This window comes from Hyposmocoma kahamanoa, unplaced genomic scaffold (genome assembly GCF_003589595.1).
Source record: "Hyposmocoma kahamanoa isolate Upper Pololo Valley unplaced genomic scaffold, ASM358959v1 95986, whole genome shotgun sequence".
Classification (NCBI taxonomy): Eukaryota; Metazoa; Arthropoda; class Insecta; order Lepidoptera; family Cosmopterigidae; genus Hyposmocoma; species Hyposmocoma kahamanoa.
The window spans coordinates 1-12,254 of NW_020655067.1; the positions used below are offsets into that span (position 1 = coordinate 1).

The 12,254-nt window shown below is 36.8% G+C and overlaps 1 protein-coding gene across 1 annotated transcript; it reads left to right on the forward strand.

The window, feature by feature from the left end:
- Positions 1 to 11,329: 11,329 nt before the first annotated feature.
- Positions 11,330 to 12,070, forward strand: LOC113238462. Its single transcript, XM_026475290.1, has one exon. The coding sequence runs from the start codon at positions 11,330 to 11,332 to the stop codon at positions 12,068 to 12,070; it is 741 nt and encodes a 246-aa protein (XP_026331075.1).
- The last annotated feature ends 184 nt before the right edge of the window (positions 12,071 to 12,254 follow it).

Sequence of the window (12,254 nt, forward strand, 5' to 3'; positions counted from 1 at the left end):
CGGGCTGTTTACAAGTCCTGTCGTCACGACTGACTGTCACACAAAGGAAATGAAAGTACTTTTTCGCATCTAAATAGCGTATATTTGTTATTTCAAACAAACCAACGTTCCGGGCCCTTTACAGGTGTCATGGCAACGGCTGACTGAGATGGTAAAGTCATCAACTAGTTATGCAAACCGCCTTATTCTTATACAAAAATGGAAGTAAATTAAATGACTGAGTGACTCTTAGGCCGAGCGTCGAGCAGTCAACAGCCCCAGAGGATGCCTCGTGGAGAGGCGAAACACGTGTCGGGTATATTCTTGGTGATGGTTTGTGACTGTAGTTGCGCTTGTGTTATTTATTTTATTAACTGCATGAAAAAATATTCAACACAAGCGCAGCTATTTTGCACGATTCACCCTTCACTGGGTTCGCGGAGTAGCAAATTAATTTACTTCCATTTTTATTAACATGGACTTCCACAAAGTAACGCCTGAATCTATTAATTACTTATTCTTATATAGTTAGAAAAGGTAATAATAATAATAATAATAATGCACATACTCAACATAGTCCCGTACTAGGGAAACCCTGTGGTCAAGTACCTTGGCACCTTATCACACACATAGGCAACCACAAATTACTCCCAAACTCACTAGAGACATAGATGTAAACAAACTTACAAATATTTCTCCCGGCCCGGAAATTGAACCTGGGATCTCTGCGTGGCAATCCGGCATGGTAACCGTTCGGCCACTGAGGCTATTAAATTAATTTAAATATCTTGTTTTTTAATTTACCGAAGGACATTCCAGTTTACATATGTATATAACTAAGAATAAGTCTAATTAAATTTTTATTGAATTGATATTCAATTATTTTTTGTGAAATTACTCCACTAGTTTTATTATAATTATTAATACAAAGATCGAACACTCAGAAAAAACTGGTCCGGATCCGGTCGGATCGAAGGAATTTTTTCTGAGAGTTCGATCTTTGTATTAATAATTATAAGAATAAGTTTGCTTGAAAAAAGAAATTATATGCTATTTGGATCCAAACACTCAGCAAAGTTCTGCCGGGATACAGAGCCCACGTGCGGCCACTGCGGCGGTGCAGGCCACTCCATCAAGGAGTGTACTAAGCACGCGGAACCCGCGAAGTGCGCCACCTGTGTACGCTTTAACAAACCAGGTAATCATAAAACAGGAGATGAACAATGTCCTGCTAGGAAGAGCGCAATAGCGAGGCACGTGAGTAATACTGATTATGAGGGCGCCTAGAGCGCCGCGTTCCTTCTCCACCACAGCACAAACACGGACTCCATTGTAAATGATCTAGCCCAAGACATTGATGCAACTTGCGAATATAAATCCATAACATGCGACCCAGATCAGTGCCCCATGTTTAATTCTATGTCTAATTCTAATTTAAAAATAGTTCTACAAAATATTAGAAGTATAAGTTGTAATTTTGACGGTCTTTTATCGTTACTAAACCCTATTAATTTTGAGCCTGACATCTTTGTTTTAACTGAGTGTAGATTACGCAAAGCGTCCTCAATTCCACACTTGGATGGGTATAATTCGTATGTTAGTGAGGAAAGCAACGTATTACAGAACGATGGAGTAGCTTTTTACGTCAAAAACGACATACCCAATGTATTGATAGAGGAACCTAAAATAGTGGATGCTAACAGTTTGATTTTAAAAATTGAGAATGACATTGCAATTGTAGCAATTTATCGCTCCCCCTCATACAGAAATATCACAATTTTTTTACTTTCCCTAAGTGATATTATGAAATCACTTTCATCTTTCCGTAACGTATTTATTCTTGGTGACCTAAATATTGACATTAAGTTTGACAATGAAGATAGCAACTCAGGCGAATACTTAAATCAAGTAGCTTCTCATGGCTACCTCCCCACTCATCAACATCCGACGAGAGACCACAATTGCTTAGACCATATATTAGCCAAAACCATCCTTACCGTAAAAACTATAGTATTAAAAACTACTCTAACTGACCACTATACCTTATTACTAAGCCTAGAAAAAAACTTAATTAGAACACAATCAAGCATCAAGCATCATAGGGACTATCTTATTCCTTGTCTATATTAATCAACTATGCGCTCTCCCCCTCTCTGGTGGCAAGATCATATCTTACGCTGATGTCACAGTTCTATTATTCAGTGCCCCAAGTTGGAATGAAATTTTTACACAAGCTCAATTTGGTTTTAACTCGGTAACCGACTGGCTTAGAGCAAATGCCCTGACACTTAATACTACCAAAACTAAATACATCACTTTCTCCTACAATATTTCCTCACAACCTGTTGAGAATGCTTACTCAATAGTAGTTCACAATTGTGTTGGCCCTCGATCTCTTGGATGCCTCTGTACTTGCTCAAAACTGGACAGCACAAGCAATATTAAATATTTAGGTGTCATAATTGACCAACATCTCAATTTCAAACAGCATATAGTGGCGCTAACTTCTAGAGTTCGAAAATTGATTTATGTTTTTAAAAATTTAAGATACTCGGCCAGCAGCGCCCTTCTCAAATCAGTTTATTTAGCCCTTTGTCAATCACTGTTACTTTACTGCGTTACATCCTGAGGCGGTGCACATAAGACCACTCTGATACACCTGGAAAGAGCGCAGAGAGCTGTTCTTAAAGTGATCAACTTTCGTCCTTTCGATTACCCAACCCACAAATTACTAAACGAGTGCGATGTTCCATCTGTTCGGCAACTGTTTATCCTGCAAATAATTTTGAAAAAGCACTCAATTACTCCATATGATTACATGACTGTAACTAAGCAAAGACGACACGATCCCTTTTCATCTCGTACACAACTCCGCACAGCACACTCACATAGATTCTTCTGCTTCCTTGGCACATTCCTTTATTTTAAAATAAATTCTACTTTGCATTATTTTCATATGAATAAAACTGAATGTAAAAAGACCGTCAAATTTTGGCTTAAGAGTAAAACCTACAATGATACCGAGGACTTGTTGGAAGTTATTTCATAATTTATATTTATATAATATGTAATGTTTAACTACTTATCTTTTATAAATTGTAACGACTTATCTTTTATTTGTTAAATTTATAAAATTTTTTTTTTTTTAAGCTTTGTTATGAAAAATGCACTATTATGCCTAAAATACAGGTACACATGTACTTAGTTTAGGCATCGCAATTGCACTATTAGGCACTAAGATTAAAATGTTTAATTTTACCATGATTATTTTATATAATTTAGATTTTTTTGTTTTGTTTATTACTGTTTATTTTAATATTTTATCTTCAATTACATTGTTTTCATTATAATTGTATTAGATTAAGTAATATTGAAATAAATTTATCTTTATCTTAAACAAATAGTTTCATTTCACATGTGCAACATTGAACTACCTCCGCGGCCGAACGGTTACCAAGCCGGACTGCCACGCAGAGGTCCGAGGTTCGATTCCCGGGCCGGGAGAAATATTTGTATGGCCTACATCTATTTCTCTCCTGAGTTTGGCTGTAATCTGTAGTTACCTCTATGTGTGTGTCCATGACACCCGCGACACAGGGTTTCCCTAGTGCGGGGCTATGTTGAATGTGTGCGTTATAATTAAAAAAAAATTGCAAAACTTTAAGAACTGTATATTTTTTATTAATCTATTTATATCTCACTGCCGGGCAAAATCCTCGACTGCTTGCTGTATTAGCCGATTTCCCATCACCCTTTCTCAAACCCATCAAGATCGTCCCACCCGTCGCCTTCTATCGTCGGGCACCCAAGGAGTAACGACATTCGCTCACTTCTCGGGTTGCATCCGGATAACGTGTCCCGCCCAATCCCATTTGAGCCTGGCTGTTTTGCTCCCCACATCAGCAATCCCATCGTCATCGATTCAGTATTGTATTGCGCACTCGGTCAATACGTTTAAAGCCCAATGCTGCGTTCCATCGGCCTCTGGCAGATCTTCAGTTCAGACTTCTAGAACTCTTGTATATTTACATTATTTGTACATTTTTTTCTTCTATTGTATCACCAGTAAAATAAAGTAATTTTGATTTTGGAATTGCTTTGAATTTAAATACTATTATTACTCGAAAAGTCGTTCCCTTTTTACATTTACGTTTTTTGCTTTGGGACATAAAAACCCTGCAACATGTTACAAAAAAGGGATAAATAAATCTCCCAATAATTTATTCCAACAATACCTTAGCGTAATAAGCATAAGAGATTCGCAGAGATTTCTGCGGTCTCGTAACGGCAGCCATTTTGTAAATTTGCACGTAAATATAGTACTTATTTAGGGGAGGGAAGATGTTTGTCCCTTGGCAATTCTTGTACTGGTTAAAAATAACCTATTACCAAAATCACTCCTGATGGTAAATTCCACGTCACATAATTGTGGGACGGAACACGCATGCATACAATGTAGATATTTTATTAAAAATATTTTTTTATTGTGATATCATGAATCACACACCTGGTAAGTAAGGTGGTAAGCGGCATGATTACCCATAACAGTTACAGTGCCACTTAGAGCTTTAAACAGCAAAGACCTGAAGGGTACTGTCACTGCGCTCGTCACTCTGAGGCATAAGTTGATAAGTCCCATATATGCCTGTAATTTCACCAGCACCCTTACCTTTCAAAACTGGAACGCATTAATGCTCACGTGCTTGGCAACAGCAATATTTAAAGTGGCATTAATTCCCTGGACGAACTCGTTTACAAAGCCCTACTGCTACTTATTAGGATATAATACGCTTACAGAGAGTGTAGTTATTTTTTTTAAATATATTTTTATTGTGATATCAAATAACGGCACGAACAAGTCGTGCGATCAACAGGGTATAAGATCTGATGGGCACCTGTCACAATGAGACATGAAGTTGACAAGTCTCATGAGCCTATAGTTTCACCAGCACCCTTGCCGTCATAAACCGGAGCGCAGTAATACTCAGTATTATTACTGTAGCGCAGTATTACTGCTTGCCGACAGAAACATCTCATAGATACCTTCTTAAAATCGACCTAATAAACTTTTACTCTACTAGTTTGTTATAATTTTATTAATAACAAAGATCGAACACTTAAAAAAATAAATGCAATCCGACGGGATTCGTACCAGCGCCCTCAGGCAATCCGTGCCAGATTATTTGCCAATTAGGTCACGGAACGAACCTGCAGTCCTTACAAATGTTTGTATGTGCTTTGCAGATCTTTGTTTTTTTTTTGTTTTTAGCGACATTTTTTCCGTAGCGCCATTTGTGACAAATTTATACTCAAAGAGGCACCTTTACAGCTACCATCGCTGACTAAAGGTGCGGCTTTAATAATTGTACTTTTTAAGTTTTATTGAATGTTTATATGTTGTAATGTTTTATACAATGTTTTACTACAATGATATTCAATAATTTCCTTGTGAAAACTTTCAAGATGATAACAATAACCATGGCACTTGTATACGTTTAAACTCTATTTATAAACTACCGAACATAAAAATATTCGAGACACTTAGTTTGCAATATTTAATAAATATGTCAAGTTGCTCATCACTAGTATCGGGTTTGCATAAGGATTTTACGAGGCCAAAAAATCGAATTGCGGCCGTGACGACAGGTAGTTCGGAAAACTGTGAAACCACGAGCCGTTGCAACACTCAACTTTGCTTATTATATACAACCAAACACAAGCAGTTTTAGTTGCAACCTGCATCACAATGCCAACGTGAATGATGAAGTTTTCAACCCACAATAGACCAAAGTTGTCGATTATACTAACATTACAAAGCGGGAACAAACGCAATGAAAAAACATTAGATCAGATGGGGTAAGAGGAACATGCTTTATTTTGAGTCAAATATTATGAGCTACAGGAAGAACAGATATGTCTTATAAGAATTTTGGACTACACTAAAATTGCCTTTGTTTATCAGGTTTACATGTTTTAACAATCATTACGCTAACTTCAATACTTACGACGTATTTGCCGACGTGCAAACTGTGTTATCGTTTCTTTTCCCCCAAAAGATGGGGTAAAAGTAACGATGTCTACGTACTAGCGTACTAGATGGGGCGTTCCATAAACACGCTGTGTTTCGCATAGATTAATAAACAGTGTGTTCTGATTACTTATTAACAGAGTAGGGATAACATGAATAAAATAATTACTATGGTTACCATATATAAATAAAAAAAAAACATAAAAAGACACTAGTCTCCACGGTCTAAAGATTTCCGTCAGGAAAAGTACATAAGCTAACATCGATAATTTCAACAACTCGACTTAATTTTTTGGTTTTACTTAACTTGATTTTCTATTTTGTAAAATTTTGTTTTTTTTTTAAATATTAAGTGACGTGACGAACAAGTCGTGCACCTGATGGTAAGCTACACGCCTATTCATAACAGTAGCAGTGCATTGCCCATGCAATTGCACAGGGGCATTGCCACAGCGCCCGTCACTCTGAGACATAAGTTGACAAATCCCATGTGCCTGTAATTTCACCAGCACCCTTACCCTTGAAAACCGGAACACAGTAATGCTCACATTACTGCTTGGCGGCAGAACTCTTTCAGAACGAGCTCTACTACTTTTTCTTTTAGGAAAATGCGTTACGCATACCCCGCCGCGGGCGATAACATGGAGGGGCCATGTGGGACTCTCCTCCGTTGATCCATCCGGCGATACAAGCTCGCCCGATGGACCTCTGAAGCCTACCCACTAAAAACCTGTGTATGCACCCTCACCCACCGGTGCCGGCTCGTGGGATTCCGTTAAGACTCGTAACTCACCCTGGTGGTTGTCCCCTTCCGCGGGGACCTCCTCACGTTATGGGAGTTATCCGGGTGCATTTGGGTACCTCCCCAGGAGCTCTACTTCTACTGAAAATAATTATAACAGTTTAAATTTTTTTTTAATTATTTTTAGTAGTAGCATATAAATAGTAAGCGGAAGACCCCTGGGTCAAAACATAATTAAATGTATTGTACATCTAATAGCGACTTTACCAGGGGCTTGCGTTAATTCCCCATCTATGCATGAAAATATCATTGGTAAACACTCAATATTATCCGCCTGTGTGGCTCATTCCCAATAGGTATACACTGTCACGTCTGTCCACGGACTACGGCACTGATAGTTTTTGACAAAATTCAACACTAAAACAAACCGCTATCACTGTTACGGTAGTCTTTTGTTTGGAACATGTATTTGCTATAAATGTTCTTGAGATTGAAATCGTCGGGTAAATACGTAAATAGGCAGTTATTGTATTTCATAAAAAAGTAATGTATACCTCGTGGTCTCAAGATTTCACAACCGTCAAATTTGTTTTTTCTGCCTTTTTAGGGTATCATAGCGATATCTCTTTAAAATACTTTGAACTAATTTGTCTGTTTTATCGATTGTAGTGCTTTGTATATGATATAGAGTATAGACAGTGTATAGATCAATGATATTATACTTGTAAGTATAGACCATAAGGTTTTTAGATTATGAGTCAAGGCTTCCAGTCCCTCTTCCGCCGGTATTCCTCGTACCCCAACTGGCCATAATTGGTATTTGCACACGTATTTATTGTCCCCCAGGTGAGGTAGGTGTGTAAATACTTCCCTGGACGAACTCTTTCACAAGGAGCTCTACTGCTACTAATATATAATGCAACGCGAAAGTTTGAATGTAGTCCTCTGTTTAGAACAACGAGCGACCCTAATTTTTATTTCTTTAGCAGCGATGGGTGGACGTTGGGTGGTTGGGAGAATGACAGGGGTGATACATACCGCAAACGACTCAAATCCAACAAAGCAAATAACAAATGTTACTATTTAAATTACTTAACCTCAAACTGAAATCATCTATAATTCATAGGTATGCAAATAACACTTGTAATTTTAATATTGATTAAACTCTACTGCCTATTCGTAAGGCAGATTCCCCTAAGGAGAATGAGCTAGAAACTATAGGGGTTGATCTTTTTAAATCTACATTGTAATACATTTATCATTTATAATATTTATTTCAAACATTTTAGATCAAGAATATCTGTAAGTGCTAAACGGATGACTAAGACAGACAAGTTTTTGACATCCAAGATATTCCAAAGATTCGCACAAAGCGTTATGCTTCCACATTTATATGGCGAACAGCTATGGAGTTGAATTTCCTGCCTGCAGACTTGTACCCTGAACGTTATGACTTGGGCCTTTTCAAGACGAAAGTGAATAGGCATTATTTAGGTGTGTACGCTCCATCGTCGACCTCATCGTCACTTTCCATCAGGTGAGATGGAGGTCAAATGCGCATTTATATCTATAAAAAAAAGTAAATACGCAGATGCTGTATAATGTAACCTTTAGTATAAAGTGTTTGATTGACTATAGTTTTAAAGATGACTCGGAGGAGATTTAGGAGGATTTACAAGGCTAAATGCATTGACTTACAATTATATGGACGTCGGGTTCGCGCTAAAAAGTGTCCGAACTTATAGGGCGTTAAAATCGTATACAGAGCGTCATTCACGCTTTAGTCTTCCTTTGTTCGACTGACAGCGAAGCAAGCAAAATTAGACAGTACTGCGATGACATTACAATTTAAATTCAACGTTTTAGCTTTTCATATTCCTTTACATGTCACTACGCTTAAATAGGTTGACTTGGGACATTTCTTTCGTGGTTTTTGTATTAGACCCGTCGTCCATTTATTTGTAAGTCAATGGCTAAATGGCAAATTTTGAATATCAACCGGAATTTTATTATAGAAGCGTATACATTGCCCCTTTAATATTTGTAGTACCTCGTATATAATAATGATATGGTTCTTAAGAAAAAGTCCCGCGTTTAGTAAACAAATTATAAAAGTTAAAATAAAAAAGGCGCTATTGAATGAAATTCCGATATTAAAAAAGAAAAATAACGTTAAAAAAGTTCGTTACTGTAAGGATGAACTTGCAGTTTTTATATATTATTGTAACTGTCGTTGTCGTTTTGTTTCAAAAGTAAGTCTGACCTACATGAGAAGTACCTTCTCACTGCTAGATACTTAGTTAATCATTAAGTAGATCTATTATTGTATAAGAGTGTGCTCGCCAACAAACTACTTCCAGATTGGTGGGAGATAGACTTCTGTAAAATGTATACTTTTTGAAAAATAAGTAAATGAAAAATTTATTTGTGACTTTGTGAAGACTATTTTCAAGAACTGTTAGTTTAGGAAATGAAACCAGTTATGTCATAACTGGTTGAAGTCTGTACCACCTTAGTCAACCGTGACCATGGGACATGTAAAGGGCCCGAAACGTCGGTTTGTTTGAAAAAACAAACGCGATTTAAATCCGGAAAAACAGTTTCATTTCCTATGTGTAACAATCGCGAAAACCTAAGAACAGTTTTTTTTTATTCCTCGTATTAATTTTATCACTATTTTTCTTAACGAAAAAACTACTATTCTTCTCTACATAAATTACATTTTCTGTACTGTGACGCCAGTGTATGAATGAAATTTATCTCTCAAAGGCACTCTGGGGCCCAGATTGTAACAATTTAATCTTTTTTAACTCTACAAATGAATAATATGAGTTATGAAACCCTGTAATATTAAGTAATTAATTTGACAATATGTTTTCTGTTTATTAATTATACTTTTAGTACATTTTATTTAATTATATTCATACTTCACACTAAACCTTCTGTTATAATTTATTCATTCTTTCCGTTTTACTTATTATATATAATTATTGATCATTCATATAATAATGTCAACATTTTATATAACGTCGTCAATTTCCATCGCGAAATAAACTAAAATTTTAACATGGTTGTGCAACAAAAAATGTGTATATAATTATTAATACAAAGATCGAACAGAACGACCTCTAGCTCAGTTAGAAAAGAGCAGGGTAGGGAATCCCTTGGTCACAAGTTTCGAATCCTGTCGGGTCAATCAAAAAAGTAAAATGAAAAAGAATTCAAGTGTTTTTTACTATGTAATATTGTGTATTGACTCCATCTGTAGCTCTGTTGGTAGAGTGGTGGCCCTAATTTGGCATACAGACGCAAGTTAGAGTACAGTTACATTTTCTTTTGTGTTAAATCTTTGTATTAATAAATATAACAAACTAATGGAGTTATTTAAAAAAATATTATATGAATATAGTTTGAAACACAAAACCACGAGCTAGCACGACGCGTCGCAAGAATTTACGAATAACTCCGCATCGCGCATTCCTGCGATGCTAATCTTCTTTGTGTTTTATTCCTACACTTTCTTAATAATAATAATAATAATAACGCACACACTCAACATAGCCCCGCACTAGGGAAACCCTGTGTCGCGGGTGCCATGGACACACACATAGACAACCACAAATTACACCCAAACTCACGAGAGAAATAAATGTAGGCCATACAAATGTTTCTCCCGGTCCCGGAATCGAACCTGAGACCTCTGCGTGGCAGCACGGCATGGTAACCGTTCGGCCACAGACGGCAGTTTCTTTCTTATAGTGCTACACTCTTTTTGCAACCCATGGTAGCGACCTTTTTTTATAAAATACGTTCACTACGGTTGACGATCGTCCAAGTAATGGCTACCCGAACCGTGGCAGTGAGATGCCCTGCCACACGAAATCGCATCGCACCTATTCGCAGTTTTGTATTTCGACTCTTTAGCGGCGTAAATTTGTATATAAATTAACTAATATCTTTCGGTACACTCCACACGCGATACATCTAAGTGATAATTTTAATTGATTTACCGGGAATTAAGTGTTTTTTGAAGTACGAACTTAATAAAACAGTGACATTGACTACTAATTTACACAGTGACATAATAATTTCTCTGATTATTCTTCAATAAATAGTGAAAAAACTAAAAAACACATCTGTGATAAATAATAACAGTGACTAGCCAGTGTTGTTTGTTGAAACGCGTAAGCGACCCGTATTCCACGGCGGTTACGCTCTTTTGGACGCGAACTCTTGCCAGCTGAGTGTGCTTGTACTTTGAACTTTTTGCTTCCTTACCCACTAATATTTGATCATTACAACAATAAATTAATATCTACTGTACTATGGATTGCGGTAAATGTGCTGAAGTTTTGAATTCTGAGGATCTAATTAAATGCAACTCATGCCATGGTACTTTCCATTATGTATGCGTAGGAATGAATGAAATGGAATTTAAGAAAATATTACCTATGAATAAGATAAAATGGAAATGCCAATCGTGCAAATCAGGAAAGAAAAATAGCAATAATAGCTCGACTACTGCCCGCTCCGAGTATAGTTCGTCACATTCTATAATAAATATAGATGCTAACTCAATTATGGAGCACATCGATGCAAAGTTTGATGCGTTGCAATTGACCATCAATTCTCTAAAAACGGACGTAAACAGCCAGCTAATGATACTCTCAACTAAGGTCAGTGCATGGGAGTCTAAAATTGGTGGGTTGGTATCTACCATGTCTTCTGTCAACGAAGAAATTTCTAATCTCAAAGATGAGAATGTAAAACTGAAGCAAGAGCTCGATGATTTGCGCTCGAATATGAATAACATCTCTGAAAGTAACCATCGAAATGAGCAATGGGTTCGTCGCTCAAATATACAAATTAATGGAGTTCCTGAGAAAAAAAATGAGAATCTTTTGAGCTTGGTTAAAAATCTGGCAGTTAGATGCAACTTTACTATTAACATGGACACCGACATCGACTTTGTCACTCGAATAGCAGTTAAGAATGACGTCGATAATAAGACACCTAAACCGATTATCCTAAAAATGCAATCTAGATATAAGAAGGATGATTTTTTGCTATCTTTACGCAAATTAAAAAATTGCACTGCTGGTGAAATAGGTATATCGGGTATTCAGAGCTCCAAGAAGATATATTTCAACGATCATCTGTCTGCTAGAAATAAACATCTACTCAGAGAAGCCAAACGGTTAGCAAAGGAGAAAGCATATGCGTATTGCTGGGTTAAAAACTGTACTGTCATGGTGCGCCGCAGCGATCTGTCGCCGATCATTCACGTCACTTCGATAGCTTCGTTAAACAAGATCGTATGAGAACTATTGCAGTTGCTTATACATATCTATTCTGGTTCTTTGAGTATTTTTTGTTTTATTATGTGATAAGTGGTAACTATGCATATGTAACTGTAAATTTTCACAAAAATATTTCTTGTAACATTCGTGTGTTGTTGCGAGTATTAATGAGTGGGTATATTCGTGAGTTTTTGAATTACTCTAT

What these genes read in the sequence shown, in the direction of transcription:
- LOC113238462 (XM_026475290.1), top strand. Translation starts at nt 11,330, where the DNA reads ATGGAGCACATCGATGCAAAGTTTGATGCGTTGCAATTGACCATCAAT.